General features: G+C 50.8%; 4 protein-coding genes and 1 non-coding gene across 5 annotated transcripts; 2 read left to right on the forward strand and 3 right to left on the reverse strand.

The window, feature by feature from the left end:
- Positions 1-545: 545 nt before the first annotated feature.
- UREG_07952 lies at positions 546-616 on the reverse strand. The gene has a single exon. It is a non-coding gene; the product is annotated as a tRNA-Gly (tRNA).
- Positions 617-839: 223 nt separating this feature from the next.
- Positions 840-2,721, reverse strand: UREG_04014 (uncharacterized protein; the record flags this gene model as incomplete). The annotated part of the gene is made up of 2 exons (XM_002544451.1): positions 840-2,541; positions 2,636-2,721. The coding sequence occupies 2 exons, from the start codon at positions 2,719-2,721 to the stop codon at positions 840-842; spliced, it is 1,788 nt and encodes a 595-aa protein (XP_002544497.1).
- A 588-nt stretch (positions 2,722-3,309) lies between these two features.
- UREG_04015 (uncharacterized protein) lies at positions 3,310-5,619 on the forward strand (the record flags this gene model as incomplete). The annotated part of the gene is made up of 3 exons (XM_002544452.1): positions 3,310-3,667; positions 3,894-4,672; positions 4,726-5,619. 3 exons carry the CDS (start codon positions 3,310-3,312, stop codon positions 5,617-5,619), a joined length of 2,031 nt encoding a protein of 676 aa, XP_002544498.1.
- Positions 5,620-6,651: 1,032 nt separating this feature from the next.
- UREG_04016 (uncharacterized protein) lies at positions 6,652-12,766 on the reverse strand (the record flags this gene model as incomplete). Its single annotated transcript, XM_002544453.1, has 2 exons — positions 6,652-8,922; positions 8,984-12,766. The coding sequence occupies 2 exons, from the start codon at positions 12,764-12,766 to the stop codon at positions 6,652-6,654; spliced, it is 6,054 nt and encodes a 2,017-aa protein (XP_002544499.1).
- Positions 12,767-14,458: 1,692 nt separating this feature from the next.
- Positions 14,459-15,684, forward strand: UREG_04017 (deoxyhypusine synthase; the record flags this gene model as incomplete). Its single annotated transcript, XM_002544454.1, has 3 exons — positions 14,459-14,674; positions 14,748-15,527; positions 15,604-15,684. 3 exons carry the CDS (start codon positions 14,459-14,461, stop codon positions 15,682-15,684), a joined length of 1,077 nt encoding a protein of 358 aa, XP_002544500.1.
- Positions 15,685-16,710: the final 1,026 nt, after the last annotated feature.

The raw sequence follows: 16,710 nt of genomic DNA on the forward strand, positions 1-16,710 counted from the left end.
ACCATAGTAATGAATGTTTGTCCACTGCATATTTCAGATACCCAGGTTAAAGCCGGTTTATATCCCAATTGACCAACCAGAAATAACATGGGGACTAGTTCATGTCGGAACGCATTGGCCTGTTGTGTTCTAGTTTTGAATGTTACATTGCGTGCAATAACTACCGAGTTGTTTCGGAGATGGCAATGCCGTGAGCTTTCAGGAGTATATAGCCCGGGCGAGTATGATCTGGACGACCCTTGCAGTTTGGATGAGAGTTAGCCGACTTTCCCCAAGCGGTCTGACTTTTCAAGCTTTGCTTCCTTGTAAATAAAAGTGATGAATTCTGCTTGCCGACCGGATGGCAAGCAGCGCGTGGTATCAGGCGACTCGTACTCTTACTGCGCCAGCTATGACGCATTTAGAAATCTACCTATTAACCTTGGTTAGTCAACGAAATGCCCTCCGTAAGTTTCTAATCTAATCAAACAGTGATCTAAAAAGCAAAAACTTAAGAGGAGTAAAAGTAAGATGATAGAAGGTTGTGAGGCAAAAAGAAATGGCTCTGCATCGGCCGGGAATCGAACCCGGGGCCCGTCGATGGCAACGACGGATTTTACCACTAAACCACCAATGCTTGTCATGGTAAGCGGCAACCTTTTTGGTCATGTCAATCAAAGATTAGAATTCCTGACAAGGAACATCGATCAAACAGTGAGAACTGGGACGTCGTGTGCGTGGACGAACATTCACACTAACCGGGTTCAGTTTCGAATGAGAAGATATTGGTCTGCAATTGGATAAATCAGGGTAGTTATCTAGATAGTAAAACAGAATAGATGACGCCCGTTTTGCATTTTTTAGTCTTGCATATCCACATCCTCACTCTCCTTTGGCGTCTGCTCCGATGACTCTGTTGCAACCTTTCTTTTCTTCCTTCCGGGAATCCCACGGGCTTCGACTTTCTTTCCTGCCGGAATAACGCGAATAGCATGAAAAACATAACCCTCCGCTCCACCTCTTCCAGTCATAAGCGGGTGGGTACGGCCCGGGAGAACCTGCCATGGACGGACACGCGATGTCTGTATTGAAGGAGCTAAAAGCAACGATGGGTCGACGGGGAAGTCATCATCGTCATAGTTTATCTCTTTGGCTTCATCTGCGGTCTCGCTTTGCTCACTTCTTCCTTTCCTTTGACCCTCCTGCGCGGCGTGTTTCTGGTTCAGGTATGCCGCCCGGCGCATCGTAGAATATAAGTCAACAAGTTTAACCAATGGCTCGATATGTGGTGAATAAACTACCACTGGTGCTGAACCGGCCAATAATGGTACGGCATGTTTCAAAACGGAAGCAGGGTCCATTAGGGTCGCGACTATCAAGCCGTCGAAACCACCGGCACGCGTTTCTTCTACGACTGTCTGAACTCTCGTCCACCGACGCCGTTTTCGATGATATCCGCCTCTTTTGCTAGGCTTCCATTCGTTAAGGACAGATTCGGGTACGACTTCAGGCTCGTTGGCGTAGGTGGAGTCAGAATCAGGATCCACGAGCTGAATCCAGGAGAGCGTTTTGAGGTGGGTGTGGAGAGGATGCGATTCGGGAGGGTCGTTAAGGTCATAAGAGAAATACTTTAGCAGGGTAAGATTAGGCTGGAAGTTCGGATGTATTACGGTAATACTCGTACTTTTCGCTGACATGGGCGCCGCACGATAGGGGTGGTGTAGTTGGTGAGGTGTGGATGGGTTCAAGTCGTCAGAGTTCTCAAGTGGCTTATCGTCGATGTTGGCCATTGGTGTCGCCCCGGTTTCGATTGGTGCATCACCGGGTTCAATTTTCTCCGCCACAAGTTCATCAAGCCCCCGATCCGAGTCTGTCGATGAAGGATATAGTATTCCCATCCTTTCTGCCATAGCTGCAACCACCAAGCCGCCTGTATCATCCACGATAAGCCAACGCCCACCAGGCTGAGCGGCCGTTGGATCTAGTATTTCTTCCCCAGCATGATGCACATTCCCGTAGCAACCTATGAGCCCCAGCAATTCATCCCGTATCTCCATGGTTCTTCCTCCATCCTTGTCCAGCATCCAATTTGTGAGCAATGATACGTCAAGAGGCAGCGGCGTAAATCGCTTCAAAAATTTCTTTCTCTTCCGTAGCGTGTATTTGGCCCGGGAAAACGCAGTCTTCTGGTCTAGGGCTGAATGTGATTGAAGGAGTTTAGCAATGATTTCTTTCCCGGCACCAGTTGTGCCTTGCTTTAAATTCTCAATTTCCTCCATGGTCATGCGCTGCGCAGAGTTATCGTCGACGATATTCCGGTTGTCGCGAGCATCGGTGCTTTCATCCTCTCCGTTCGCGTCGCCGGTTTCTAGTCCATCGTCAAGCTCCCCGGGACCCGAGCATTCAGTCATCAGCGCCTCCGTGTGTAACTCCGCAGCTGGAACAACGCGTAGGATATGTCCATTTGCGTCGGCTTCGTCAAGTATTTCGAAAGTCAGGTAGAACGGTCGGCCAAGGATCTGATTTGCAGGGAATGAACCGTACTTCCCAAGAGACACATTCCTGACCATTGACGTTAGCCAAACAAATGAAGCGCGCCTTGGATTCTCAAGCTTGAGGAACAAGAGTGCTCACACAGGCGATGCATGGAACATACGAATTCGGAAGTATTTGCAGGACTTTGGTTGTTCCTGAGGGCAGTTGAAGCGCAATATAAGCGTCCGGAGCTATTCTCGAGTCCATCTTTACCTCACTTTCGTTAATACGGCGCAAAGCAAGCCATAGCGCCTTTGATCAACAACGTCCGCTTGCTCCTCGCCGCAAAAATCCCAAATCGGACCGGCACATCAAATATCCTGCCTTACGTCATCTCCGGAAAGTGGGGTTAATCCGATAACCGGAGATCGCCCGATTAGATAAGCTGCCGGCTGTAGGCTCCCTCAAATCTATATCTCGCGGTTGCGACGATCAACCTCCTTCTTCCACAGTCTCTTTGCCGAATGCTGGTCTGAAGTACCTTCACTGCAATTTGGGACGCTGACACCCTAAGGTCTCAAATAGCCATACCCCTTTCTTCGCATTTGCATCTTCTCCTACCGCAACTCGTCTCTTGACAACTTCTGTGCTACCTTATCACAAGCACACCAGCGATTTTGTCCGCCATAGCCGGTTTCAAGGAAGGCTGCAGTCGATGACAAAAATCTATTGGCGCGCTCGCTACTTTTAGGCCCGGTTGAAGATTTGGTGCCTCGCTTTCACTCTCCCTCTCTTTGAAGATGCCTTATTGAGATACCTTCGCGTTTAAACCAGTCCGCGGTGGGTAAGCGCATGATGGGCATTAAGCAGTGTGAGAACACGGGGATCGCCGGTCAAGAGGACCAGGATGTGCTACCTGGCTCAGCAGAGTTGAAGATAGAACCTATTCCGGATTTGGAAACGGCAGCAGACACCACGCCATCCAATCAGAGTAGCAGTGTTAGCTCGAAGCCAGCGGTGGCCGATTTTCAGATGCGCCAGTTGGACACTAATCAGGAATCGCTGACACAAGACCAGCCTGCTGGGTCTGGGGAATTATGTGACTCTCCGCTGTTGGAAGCTTATGACAATCGTGGGCAGGGAATACCACGTCCTAAGACCCCAAACGCACAGAGCTCAAATCATTATCAGCCAAATCCGGACGCAGTACAGAGTGATTTGTCTACAAGCAATGCGACAGATCTGTCGCCCCGCAAAACTATTGAACTACAATCGAATAATCCTTTCAGAGCGAAGCTGGAGCAGACCTACAATGGTGGAACCTCGAACACAGGTAGCCCTCCTGTCATCTTTATTACCCTTACAAGCTACTATGCATTATCTCAATTTATTCTATATTGATCATTCCGAAAACTAACAATTATTTTGTTAACTCGCAGTTTCGCCGCCCCTCGATAGCTCAGTGCTAACCCCTTCTCCAAGCCAAAATAGTGCCGGATCCCCATTCCATTCATTACCCCCGGGGCCTGTTGCCTCTACTAATGTAAGCTCTTTCGGTGCCGAAGACCAGCTCAAGCTTGAGGCAACTGGGTACGAGGATCAGCCGGTAGCAGGAGTCACGGAGAATGATAGGTCAAATGATTATCAAAGTCCGACCTGCAATTCTCATTCTAGCTCCCTCCTGCCCTCGCAAGACCTTATGGATCTTGAAGAAACCGAGCACCGCGACTCCCACCATGTCACGCCTCATTTTCCCGCCCCACAAAGTCACCTGTCAACTACTCAGCCTACGAGGTCATGTCCTTTAGATCCTCAGGATGAACCAACGAGATCGCAAGGAGATAGAAGTGAGGCTCCGAGTGTTAAACCCCAGGCACAGCGTTCAGAAATATACGGCATTCGTGTTGTTAATTGGATAGACGGGGTTCATTCCCCTTTGCGTCATTCTCCTGTTCTGATCCAAAATGAAAACGGTCCATGCCCTCTTCTTGCGCTTGTCAATAGCCTTGTAATGCGGACCCCGCCTGATATTCAGTCCCCACTTATAAGAGCCTTGAAATCCCGAGAGAGTATATCTTTGGGATTGTTGATCCAAGCTTTATTCGACGAGCTTACAACTTATGTGGATGAGGAGTATCAGCTTCCTGATATTGAGGATCTCAGTAAATTTCTTACAATGCTGCACACCGGGATGAACGTGAACCCTCGCTTGACTCCAGTATGTTTTCGAGAATGCGCTTTCCTATTCAACTACTTGCTAACAGAGGTTAGAATGTAAACCCCGACCAACCAGGAATGTTTCATCAAACACGCGATATCCAGTTATATAGTGCTTTCAACCTCCCATTAGTTCACGGCTGGCTTGCCCCTCCGTCCTCGGAGGCGCACAAAGCAATGCTTCGCACAGCAGAGTACCATGATGATATCCAATTGTTACACTTTCGCAAAGAGGAGTTGGAAGGGCGCGTCCTCACTGGTGGCATGCTTCAGGCCGAAGAAGAGCGCTTAGTCAAAGATATAGACCACATACAGCGTTTTGTCAATGTCGAAAATCCGACTCAGTTGAGCACTTTTGGCCTCGAACATTTAAATCGCTCTCTCGAGCCTGGAGCTGTTTGTATACTCTTCCGAAATGACCACTTCTCGACACTATTCAAACACCCACAATCTCACCAACTCTTCACCCTTGTGACGGATGCGGGCTATGCAAGCCATGCAGAAGTTGTATGGGAAAGCCTTGTGGATGTCAACGGCAGTGGATCCGAATTATTCTCCGGAGATTTTCGTCCTGTTGGAGCTGCACCATCCCTTCCTAATAACCAACAGAAAGATCAATCTGCCGCTGAGCAGAACCGGAATCTCGACGCAGGCCAATCATCAACGCATAACGAACAAACAGACGCTGATTATGCATATGCGTTAGCACTTCAATATCAAGATGAAGAAGAGCAGCGTACGCGAACGGAGCGTCGCTCAAGCCGCTCTCAAAACGAACCACCCTGGCAACAAGTTCCGAGTAGACATCGATCCGCCAGCAATATAACTCCTCAAACCCATCGCCAGTCAACCGGGCACCGTCAACCTCGCCAATCCCAAGTGGTCCGTCCACTTATCCCTCAACCACCAGAAATCCCCATTTCGCCAGACTCACTCAGCGGATACTAACGCTCCCCCTCCAACCTACGAGCAAGCCGCACAAACGCCACCATACAACCCAGAGGACCATATCAGCCCTCAATACGACGGCATAGCAGGACCCAGATCTTCAAGCTATAACTATGGTGCCGGACGAACCCCGCCTCGAAATATGGATCATCATCCTTCAGTAAGAAGACGGCCACCAGTGCCAGTTACAGCTGCACCATTGTCCGAACGACAAAAGGATAGGAGCAAGGACTGCATCGTTATGTAATATTTATGATTCAACTCATCTTTACCAGTTCATTTGCAAGTCCAGACACAGTTCTCATTAAAGCAACTCGCCTGAACCGTTCTCGATCATGTTCATTGAATTTTCTTGGATCCCTGGTCCTACCAGCAACATAGCTATATGAACCTTCTCAATGACTCATTTCGCGTGTATATAAAATACCCATTGAGCTTTCATGACAGGGCCTCTTTTATGACTTTTTATCTACCTCGATATCTTTGGGTTTTGTAACCTTGGACTATAGATATTTTCAACATCCATTTTCCCCTGAGATAATCGATGTGTACTCACTATTCTTATATTTGCGTGGCAGGTTGACAGTGGGATATAAATGCAAATAAGAGATTTTCGGGTCCTGGGCCTTTTTATTAGAAGCTGGACAGCTTAGATGGCCCTTGAAGCTGAACATATAAACTTTTGGTCTTTTATTTCTAAGGAGAAATCCAGGCTTAATACAATGCTGGAACCAAACCAGCCTGATAGGAACGGCAAAGGGGTTGCAAATTTGGAAAATGGGGACGGGAAATTCAAAAGGCCGTCATGGGGTAAAAGACTACAAAAGAAAGGCTAATATTTACATTGGAGTGAAGTTGTTAAACCAGATCAGATTTCCTAAAGTATGGCTCAATATCGTTACCTACGATCATACATAGGATGGTCCATTCCGCCGCTACCTGAATGTCTTGACATCTGGTGTAACTGATGAGACGACGGTTGAAGGGTCTGTTGCTGCTGGCTTTGGTGCTGTGGGTGCATTCCTTGAGAACTCAACAAGCTACTGGTGGAATATAAGTGACCACCACCACCACCACCAGCGCCGTTGCCACTGCCACTACCACCACTGCTGCTTGAAGCAGTATGACTGTGTTGCGATAGAACAGCCGGGAGGCGTGTACGACCGCTCTAGTGACATACCCCGTACCGCGACTTAGATTTGAGACTTGTGACGGAGGAGGGTTGCGGCTGAAAGGAGAATCAGATTGTTGGCCCAAATTCAACGATGCTCTATGCTGGCGTTGGGCTTGCAGCTCATGCTGTGCCAATAGATGTTGTGATGGCGGTAAATGTGATGGCTGGTGCCTGGGCGAAAGTGATGGCACCCGTCTTGCTGACTGCGAGTATTGCTGCGGAGCACCACCCTGGACGTTTTGCCGGTATAGGTGAGCTGCTTGAGGCTGGTTCTCCAAAACAGGTTGAATCTGATGACCTCCATTGCTTGGGGCATAACCAGAGTACCGAGTCGACTGCGGATGAGGAGTCTGCTTCAAACTGCCTGACGGCGGATTTGGAGACGTCGGTCTCGGATGAGAAGATTTGGGGGTATAAGATATGCTGTGACGCTGAATTGATGGGCTACCAGGCTGAGAGAACGGCTGGAGATGTTGAGACATCGGGGAATCTCGAGCAGAAGCACTCTGTTGAGCTGATTGAGATTGCTGCAAAATTTGGTGAGTGAAGGGTGGCCGCTGGCTCTGGTGCTGAGGCGAAGGGTGTGACTGGGTCGATTGAAGGTTAGACATCGATACCGAGTGAGAAAGGCCCGTGTTGGAGTACGTATGACTGGTGGAGGGCTGCCTTGCCAGGCGTGAAATGTGCTGATCGGTTGAGTTGGGTGATTGGGACGACTGCTGTTGGCCCCTGGGGTCGAATCTTGCCATCCAATCCTGATTCAACGAGCTTCCTCCTGACGAAGCTTTATAGTTCCCTGAAAAATCCGGATATTGTTGGGCAGTGCTCATTTGAGAATGAGATTGTTGGTGTTGTAGCGGGTGTGGCGATTGCAATTGATGCGATCCAGCTGGAGTGTACTTAGATCTTTGGTATTGCTGGCTAGCAGTATTCAAATGATCTTCTGGCCGTATCGAACGAGACGGCGTCGAATGGTTTCCTGCATAAACGGGACGAGGGGAGGCCGGGCGTGAAGCGGTAGTGGGAGCTGCAAAGTCGCCGCTTGCGAATTTCTTCCGTGGTTGTGGATCCTCTGGCTCATCGTTCAAGATACTCATGATATTTGAGCGTTTCGCAGGCACTTGTCGAGGTGGTTCCGCGTTTGCAGGAGCTGATGTAGAATTTGGTCGAGAATTCGGCCGACTCGCTTCATGTGGTGATAGAACAGCCGGGGTTGAGCGGTTAATGTCGAGGAACTGGGTCGGTTGTCGGAAAGTGGGTTTGGGTTGATTGAGCATGTCAACAGAGGCCATGGCTCCCGAACTTAACTCCATTTTGCTATGCAATTGGACTGGAGATGTTGCAGTGGAGGAAATACTTCTGTTGCTAGGACGTCGCGAGTGAGACCGGGATGATGTGGCGGCCTGGACACTTGGACGCGGTTGAAGATAAGATGGCTGGCCATATTGAGAGGCCTGCGATATTGAGTGGTACCTCAACGCTTCTTGAGCGTCCGGAGCAAGAGATGCGAGATTGGAGCGGTTCATATTCTGAGGATGCAAGCTTCCAATGCTTACCTGAGCTGCAAGAGCGGCAATGGCCTGTGGTTGTTGTCGCTTCAATTCCAGTTCTTGCAGGTGGCTGGCAGCGATATTTCCTTGTGCTGGTACAGATCGATTATCGGGGCGATTTTCGCTAAAATAGCCCATACGTGGTCCGTGCTGCTGCTGCTGCTGCATCCGTTGGGCAGCTAGTGCAGCTTGTTGACGTGCTGCACGTTGGTGCGATTCCTCGCTGGCTGACAAAGGAAGCATCGAAGCACCACGAGCTTGAACCGAAGGATAGAGGGCTTGCTGTGACTGTGCTTTATCGATTGACTGGCGAGGCTGAATTGGAGGCGGTGCTGCGGCCAATGGCACAACTTGAAGTTTCACCTTTCTATCAATATGCTCAGCCGTATCTGTATTTGGAGCTAAAGGCCGCGGGCCAGCTGAAGAAACAGCAGCATCATACCGCCGCTTTGTTGGGAGACTTGGGACTGGAAGAGGACCCGTCGCTTCGCCTTTTTGCTTCTTAGCCTCGGCGATTGATGCCAGTTCCTCCAGCTCATTTTCACCCGAGTCAACGTTTCGCTGGAAATAATTTCGAACCTGAAAAAGGTGTAAGCTTGGTTTCTGTGAATGTAAAAGTTGTATATTCCGCCTTTCTTACCATTGTTGGGGTTTTCGTTTTCATGAATTGAGATATGCCTTCAAAATCCCTACCGAAATGCGCAACAAGTTCAGGGAAGTCACGCTGTTCTGGGACAGACCAGTAGCTTGTAGGTTGCTGGGATCCATAACCGCCCCCTGTTTGCTTTGGCGCCGATTCTCCCTCCGTTGACTCTGCGGTTGAAGCAATCTCCTTGGGTTCCTTTGCACGAACTCTAGTAGATTTTGTTCGCGGAGCGGCCACTTCAAATGCCTTTTCTGTCTCACTTTTAGGCCTTGGTGTAGCAAGTTTGGTAACATTCTCGACGCTGAGTTCTGGCTGTGGTTTTGGAGGAGCGGCGGCGATCGGGGTATTATTCAACGGTTGTTGGGCTCGAGCCCGCCGGCCGCCACGGTTTCCACCTCTACCGCCGCGTCTAGCAGGTTTGTCGGGTGGTTGATCCGGTCCTTCTTTTCCACTGTTTCGTTTTCCTCCACTTGGCGTTGGCGTACTGGTCTCCGTATCGGCGGCCATTTCCCCAAAGGTGGGTGCGGCTGCTCGCCTAGGCCGACCAGTATCAGTAACCGCCGGGGTTGTCTCCGTTGCTTCGTCGCCATCATAGACAGGGCGCACAACACCGAGATCTGCCATAAGAGCATTTGACTTAGGGGGTCTAGCAACCGTCCTTCGTCCTCGTCCGCGCCGGGCCCATTTTTTATTCAACTTGACTTTGTATTTCATCTCCTCCTTGGTCAAATAGTAGTGATTGATGCATTGCTGGAATGTACGCCCTGGTAAGGCTTGCGCAATCCTGCCCCATTTTTTCGGATGAGACATAAACGTGTCTGTGAAAATTTTATGTTCCTCAGGCGTGAAATCATCCGGGGGAAGATGGAACGCAAACACCTCAAACGCTTTGCTCGGATCAATGATCTGATTAGTATCTTGAAACACGGAAGCCCTTTTTTCTATGTCATCAAACATATCAGGGATAGGTGCCTCCCGAGCCAAGTCAGGTCTCGCAGTGGCTTCTTGGTCCCTACGACGCGCATTCTCTTCCTCCGCAGTTATGGCAGATGCTTTCAAAGCATTTTGGAAGTCCAGTTCACTATTCATTCTATACCCTCTCCGTCCTTCGAGCGGGGGAATGGCTGCTGCTGAGCTGGAAGAAGCTGGAGGCGTTGATGGCCCTGGAGCTGCAGACTTCCTATCTTCCGCTGCCTTTTTTCGATCCATTGCCGAAACTGCAAGTCTCCATGGTCTATAATACGCGCGATATTGCTCCCGCAAGTCAGCATGCTGCTTCGCAATTTCTTTCCGTTGCTTAATTATCTCTTCGCGAAGCGTATCTTTAATCATATCATGAGTTTTGAGGGTTTCCTGATAAGTGTCCATATCAGAGAAAGGAGTTGGCGGACCAGTGTTCAAGAACGGGAGGGCTTCCAAGGAAGGTGCTTCAGCAACGGGAGCTTCCTCGGGAGGAGCAACGCTAGGAGGAGCATCCGGAAGTTCAATTTCATTCGCATCTGTACTGGGTAGCGGTACAACTGCTGGAGGCTCAGAGGGATTTTCAGTTTCTATTGCGGCGCTGGGTTCATCCAGGGATGTCGGCACAGCTCCTTCAGCGATTATACCCAGCATCTGAATTTTGAATAAGAGGCTGACAATAACCGGATCCTCTAGGGGAGGCGGCGGCATCTCTGCTGCTAAAGCCTGCATTTCTTTCTCAAAGCGTTGTTCTCCCTGATTGAAATCCTCCTCGTCCAAGTCATCTTCTTCGTCTGATACTTCACCACTAGACTCTGCAAGGAACATGGGTAGCAAACTGTCGTCCTTTAAATTATGGACCGGTCCGACCTCTCCTTTTTCAGATGACATTGTATCAATTGGTGTTGAAGTCACGTTGGTTTCGTTCGCGGCCGCTTCTGCCAATCTCTTAGGTTCCGTTTCAATCGACTCTGTTTTTTCATCATGTTGTTTCTCCGCGCTCCGTGACTCATTGGATACTGAAGAAATCATATCTTTATCGTCGGTAAAGCTATCCCGTTTAGTAGGAGAGCCAGCGTTAGCTATTGGTGGTCCGCGGTTGACATATCCCGGTCGAACCCATTGATTGCTTCCCTTTGGGCCACCTCTAGGAGCAATTGGTCGCTGCAATGCCCTTGGTCCAGTGGGTATGTTTGAGAACGGTGCCTGTGGAGAGGTCTGGCTAGTAGATGGCCGCCGATGAGCAACGGGGGAGCTGTTGGTATCTACGGGTGCACGGCCAAATCCTTGGGATAGAGCCACGGAGGGGCCGATAGGAGGAGAAATGGGCCCGGAATCCTGTCGTGGTAAAAGTAGCGGCTTTTCTTCAGGGTTAATTGATGTCAGCGAGCTTCTATCCTGAGCAGAGGGGGTAACAGCACGACGGTCAGGTAACAAAGTAGGCGGAGCGGGTGGAGATGCCGGGGGAGGCTTGCTAGGACGTATCGAGAGGTCATTTTTGCTTCGTGCGTCTGAGACGGATAAACGGCGGGAGCGGAAATCTGGAGCATGACTCTCCACACGCTCGGCTCTAGGTCCAGTTGGCGGGCGTACAGAACCAGAAGCAAACGCATCATTATGGAGTTTATTGGCAGTTCCTGGCATGGAATTCAACTGCGCTTTGCCTCGGCTTGGCGTTGTACTTGATGCTGATGCACCAAACGCTGGCACATCCGAGACAGTAGACATTGAGACAAATTGTGGTACTGGATGGTTGGCGAACGATTCTGAACGTGGCGGCGGAGCTTCTACTTTATCCAGGGGCTTCGGCTGGTCTGGCACTGAAGTTGTAGGGAGCACGGCCGACTTCTGAGGAACATCAGGGATATCCGGTTTAGGAGTTGTAAATGGAGCAGCGGATAACGGAGGTGAAACAGTCGAAGGCGATACTGTGGCGGTATTAGATGAGCTTTTCGGCTCTATCCTACTAGGAGCCCGGTCTTTCCTCCAAGTATCAGGCCGATCCGGAGCTCGATCTCGCTCATCCCGCTCATCTCTCTCTGGGCGCCTATCGTCCTCTCGCCGCTCAAACCGGCCACGTCTCTCATTGTCACGTTCACGTTCTCGTTCACGGTCTCGGTCTCGGTCCCGTTCTCTATCTCTTTCCCTCTCCCGTTCCCTTTCCCTTTCTCTGTCCCACTCACGCTCGCGATCTCTGTCTCGGTCAAACCGAGAGTCGCGGTCTCTCCAGGCGTCTCGCGATAAGCTTCTCCTTCGAAATAAATCTCGATCGTCTAAAAAGCCTTTACCCCTTCCTCGATCACGATCACCACGGCCACGACCACGAAAGGAACCTCCCCGAAGAGGCGATGCATCTGGCATCAATAGAGGGCCATCCCGAGAACCCCGTCGCAACCTGGGTATATCCAAATCTCTCGGTCCAGCATCCCGAAAGTCCCTAAGCGGAGGCGACCTGGAGCGGCCTCGACCAAATGGCGGACGGGTATCTCTCGAGTCAAAGCCCCTATCACGACGGGGCCAGTCCCGGTCGGGGTCCCGTCTAAACGGAGGAGGACCATCCCTCAAATCACGAGGGTCACGATCACGATATTCGCCTCTCCCGGAAATTCCTCTAGGAATCCCCCTTCCTCTTGGACCAGCTGGTGCAAAATGGCCGCCTCTCGAGGAATCAATAAGTGCTTTTGGACCTCTAGGGGGTTCGCGTCCGAGGGGGATAGAATTTGCATCGTCTCCTCCACGCGGTCCAGAAGGGATATGCGGACGGCGATCACCATATCTATGGGGGGAGCGGTCCCTTGGAGGGAATCGCGATGCCATTGCTGGGGATCACCATAGATTGGGGCGATAGATATCTCAGTGCGAGCCAGAGTCAGTTTCCGACGAAAACAGTGGTATTAAACAGTAATAGTGACGTAACCAGCTGCAACAGCTGGTGAGTAGAGTTGAAAGGCTAGAAGATCTAGAAGGAATTCTCTGGGGAGAAAAGAATTGTTTGTTGTGGATGATAGCGGCACATATTAGTCACGTGCAAAGCCTGGCAACATGCGACGAAAAGCCAGATGCGACGAAAACAGGGGGTCTGCAGTCAAGTGAAGACTGCGCTTGGGAAACCCACAATGACAGTGTAGGTTTCAGGGAGGTTGTGAGCGAGCAAAGTCTTCTTTTTGTTCCGTTGGTCTGCCCAAAGCTGCACTGTCTGACAAGGGCGGCTGCAGCTGGATTTGCACTGCCAAGAAGAGATGGGTTAGAAACCAGGGTCTAGCCGCTTTCTGAGCACACCTTGACTGATGCCTGTTCAGAGAGAGGCCGCTCAGCGTTGAAAACAGGGAAGTTGAATGCGCAATTACCCACAGAGGTCAAATGAAAGGTGGGAGTGGATGACAACGTTCAGAAGAGTTGGTTAGAGAGCGGCTGTCTCGAAGAGCGAGGGTTTTGGCGATGTTTGAAATTTCGAACAGAAATGAGAGACGAGTAAGTGAGCGAATCCCAAAATTGCAGCAAGGCCGTCGAAATTCGCAGCAAGGCGCGAGAAGGAAGGACAGTGATGAACAGATGCTAAAAGGGATACAGGAAGGCAAAGGGTGCTGGGAAACACTTGAAAGCTCGATGACAAAGGCTCAGCCAGACAACAGGCTTTGCGGAAGCAGCTGAGCTGGAGGAACGGCGATGGTGATGATGAAGGAGTCCTGCAGCCGGGGAGATGGAAGAAGGATGCAGAATCGAATTGGAGCGCGACGTCAAAAGGCCTCCAATGAGCGATATCTTCAAACTCCAAAGTTCGCGGGTTTTAGGTTGTGTCACGTGCATCGATCGTCGCCACCGCCGATTCAGCAGGGACGGGGTCACGACGGAGCACTGCGACAGGCGATGCAGATAGGGGAGAATGGCGGGTTTCTTACGGCGCGTCTTGAGCCAGAATTAACTAGCGTTGGGAGTCCGCAGGCCGGTTCTCGCGTACACAGTCAGTTGGCAGGGGAGACGTGATGACTGAAAATAGCTGTGGCTGAACGAACTGGCCGGGGGTGGTGTGGCTGGTATTGAGTTTCACGAGAAACGCCAGCTGTCCAGATGCCCCGGGTCCGGCGCTGATTGGCTGGGTGATTCGAGACGCACAGGGATTGACCGGACCCGCTTTTTTAAATTAGCGGGCTGTGGCTGGTGGCTGAGGTAAGCGATTTAATCACGTGACTGATCCGATCTGATCTGATTAGATGCGCAGTTTGGGCGCAAGATTGCGGCGGGATGGGCAAGGGCACGATGGTCTTGATACAATTTGAGTCTTGATTCAGTGCACTGGCTCTTGATCTCCTCCGATAGTGAGAACCCAACAGAGCTGCAAAGTCTGCGCTTCTCTCGAAACATTACTCCATTTGTGACACCTCCCCCCACCTTGGGAGATTTTCCCATAACGCCTCCCCTCCCCCTCAATTTGCCCTTATTGACCTCTGTGAAACAAAACAATTTCGGCCACTCAAAACACTCACCTTTCTAGAATTGAGATTCGAAAACATGGGTACCCAAGCGGATGCTCCCCCGTCGCGGGCCACGGACGCTGTTCTCATGGCTTCCGACACCGTTCCCGAAGGAACCCCGCAAGTCAGCGGCATCGACTTCAACAAATACGCCGATCGAGACATCACCGCTGCCGAGCTGCTAGAAAACATGGCAGGGATGGGGTTTCAGGCCTCCGCCGTGGCCGAGGCTGCACGGATCATCAACGACATGGTCTCTCTTCCTTCCATTTTTGCCCTGGCCCGAGAAGAGATTTTGATGCTGACCGGTTTTGTTCGCCATCTAGATCGCATGGCGGGATCCAAAGACAGGAAAGGGCACGACCATCTTCCTCGGATACACCTCGAATTTAATCTCGTCCGGCCTGCGGGAAACCCTGCGCTACCTCGTCCAGCACAAGCACGTGTCGGCCATCGTCACGACGGCCGGCGGCGTCGAGGAGGATTTGATCAAGTGCCTGGCGCCAACGTATCTCGGATCGTTCAGCATGCAAGGCGCATCGCTCCGGGAAAGGGGAATGAACCGAATCGGGAACTTGATCGTGCCGAACAGCAACTACTGCGCGTTTGAGGATTGGGTGATGCCCATACTGAAGACAATGCTCGAGGAGCAAGAGGCGTCGAAGAATACGGAAAACCGCGTGCACTGGACGCCTAGCAAGGTCATCCACCGGCTGGGCAAGGAGATCAACAATGAAGAATCAGTCTATTATTGGGCCTACAAGAATGACATCCCCGTGTTTTGTCCGGCGTTGACCGATGGGAGCCTGGGGGACATGTTGTATTTCCATACGTTCTCGGCGTCGCCAGACCACCTACGGATTGACATCGTAGAAGACATCCGCCGGATCAATTCCATGTCCACGTTCGCTGAGCGTGCCGGCATGATCATTCTCGGCGGCGGAATCATCAAGCATCACATCGCCAACGCCTGCCTGATGCGCAACGGCGCCGAAAGCGCCGTCTATATCAACACTGCGCAGGAATTCGACGGTAGCGACGCCGGTGCCCGGCCCGATGAAGCTGTGAGTTGGGGGAAGATCAAAGCGGATGCGCAGAGTGTGAAGGTTAGTGTTTGTACCTCGATTTAGTCCCCGCCGTTTACAATTGAGGTCTCTTTGGCTGAAATTATCGATATCATAGGTATACGCAGAAGCCACTGTGGTCTTCCCACTCATTGTGGCGTCGACATTTGCCAAGGTCAAAAAGCCGGTTATCAAATGAAAAAAAAAAAAAAAATTGTTCCCTCTCCCTTTTTCTTTCTGTAAAAGTGCGGCACTGACGCCTGACATTACTACGGAGTACTCCTCCGCCATTGGGATTTCAACTCTCAGTGGGGCAGCCATCGATCGGCAGAGCAATCCAAAAAAAAAAGTCGAACCCACACATCAAAATTCGAAGCAAGGTTTGGGGGAATGCCCTATCAAACAAGAGCCTTTTCCCCCTGTCCATGGTTTGTTCATCCGGCACGGACGCCTAATTGGGGACAAAGAGGGGAAGGAATAACTTGGTTCCTGTGTGAGCCGCTGATGTAAATTATGTACTGTACACTTTATACGAAGTCCTGCATGGGATGTCCTAAAAGGTCGACGAATGACGAATGACAATGAAGAGTTTGATTTGACAGCATGAGCTGGCACGATCCAGCTGTCTTACAGCTCAATCCCCAGCGAGGCTTTGAACCTTTTTGCCAATCAGGGGTGCATTCCGCGACAATCCATGTCGTGCATGATTGGGGGGAAAAAAAATTTCCAAAGCACGAATAAGTGATGATGTTGTTCGTTCGGGAGCAGAAGCCACACCTCGATCGTTGTTTTGTAGATGCAGCGCTCATTGGTCGACTCTTTGCATGTGCGAAAGAGTCGAGTTGTTGCCTAGGATACAAGGCTCCATCCGCTGCCCCCTGGACAAAAAAGCTCCGATGTCGTTTGGGGAGGGGGGAATGTCAAAGGGAATTGAGATAGGTGTAGGGTTCTGTAACAACTCCTGATGGCGACAGGAGATGCCCGCGATCCCGTACGAAGCAGTGCATACGGTTCGTGCCCAATTTTGGGGTGAAATCCCTGATTCTGGGCGCTGCACGACAGTTTGCAGCAAAACCAATCTCCTTGATCATGGTTGGATGCTGGTGCGGGTGCGGGGAGAAGATCCGCTCCACTGACGGCCAACCTATCCGGGAATGCCTGATATGGAATTGATGGTGAGGACTCGTGGGGGAAGTAATGAAACTTCCCGTGAGGTCAATGTGGT

Source organism: Uncinocarpus reesii, genomic scaffold (genome assembly GCF_000003515.1).
Source record: "Uncinocarpus reesii 1704 scaffold_2 genomic scaffold, whole genome shotgun sequence".
NCBI lineage: Eukaryota > Fungi > Ascomycota > Eurotiomycetes > Onygenales > Onygenaceae > Uncinocarpus > Uncinocarpus reesii.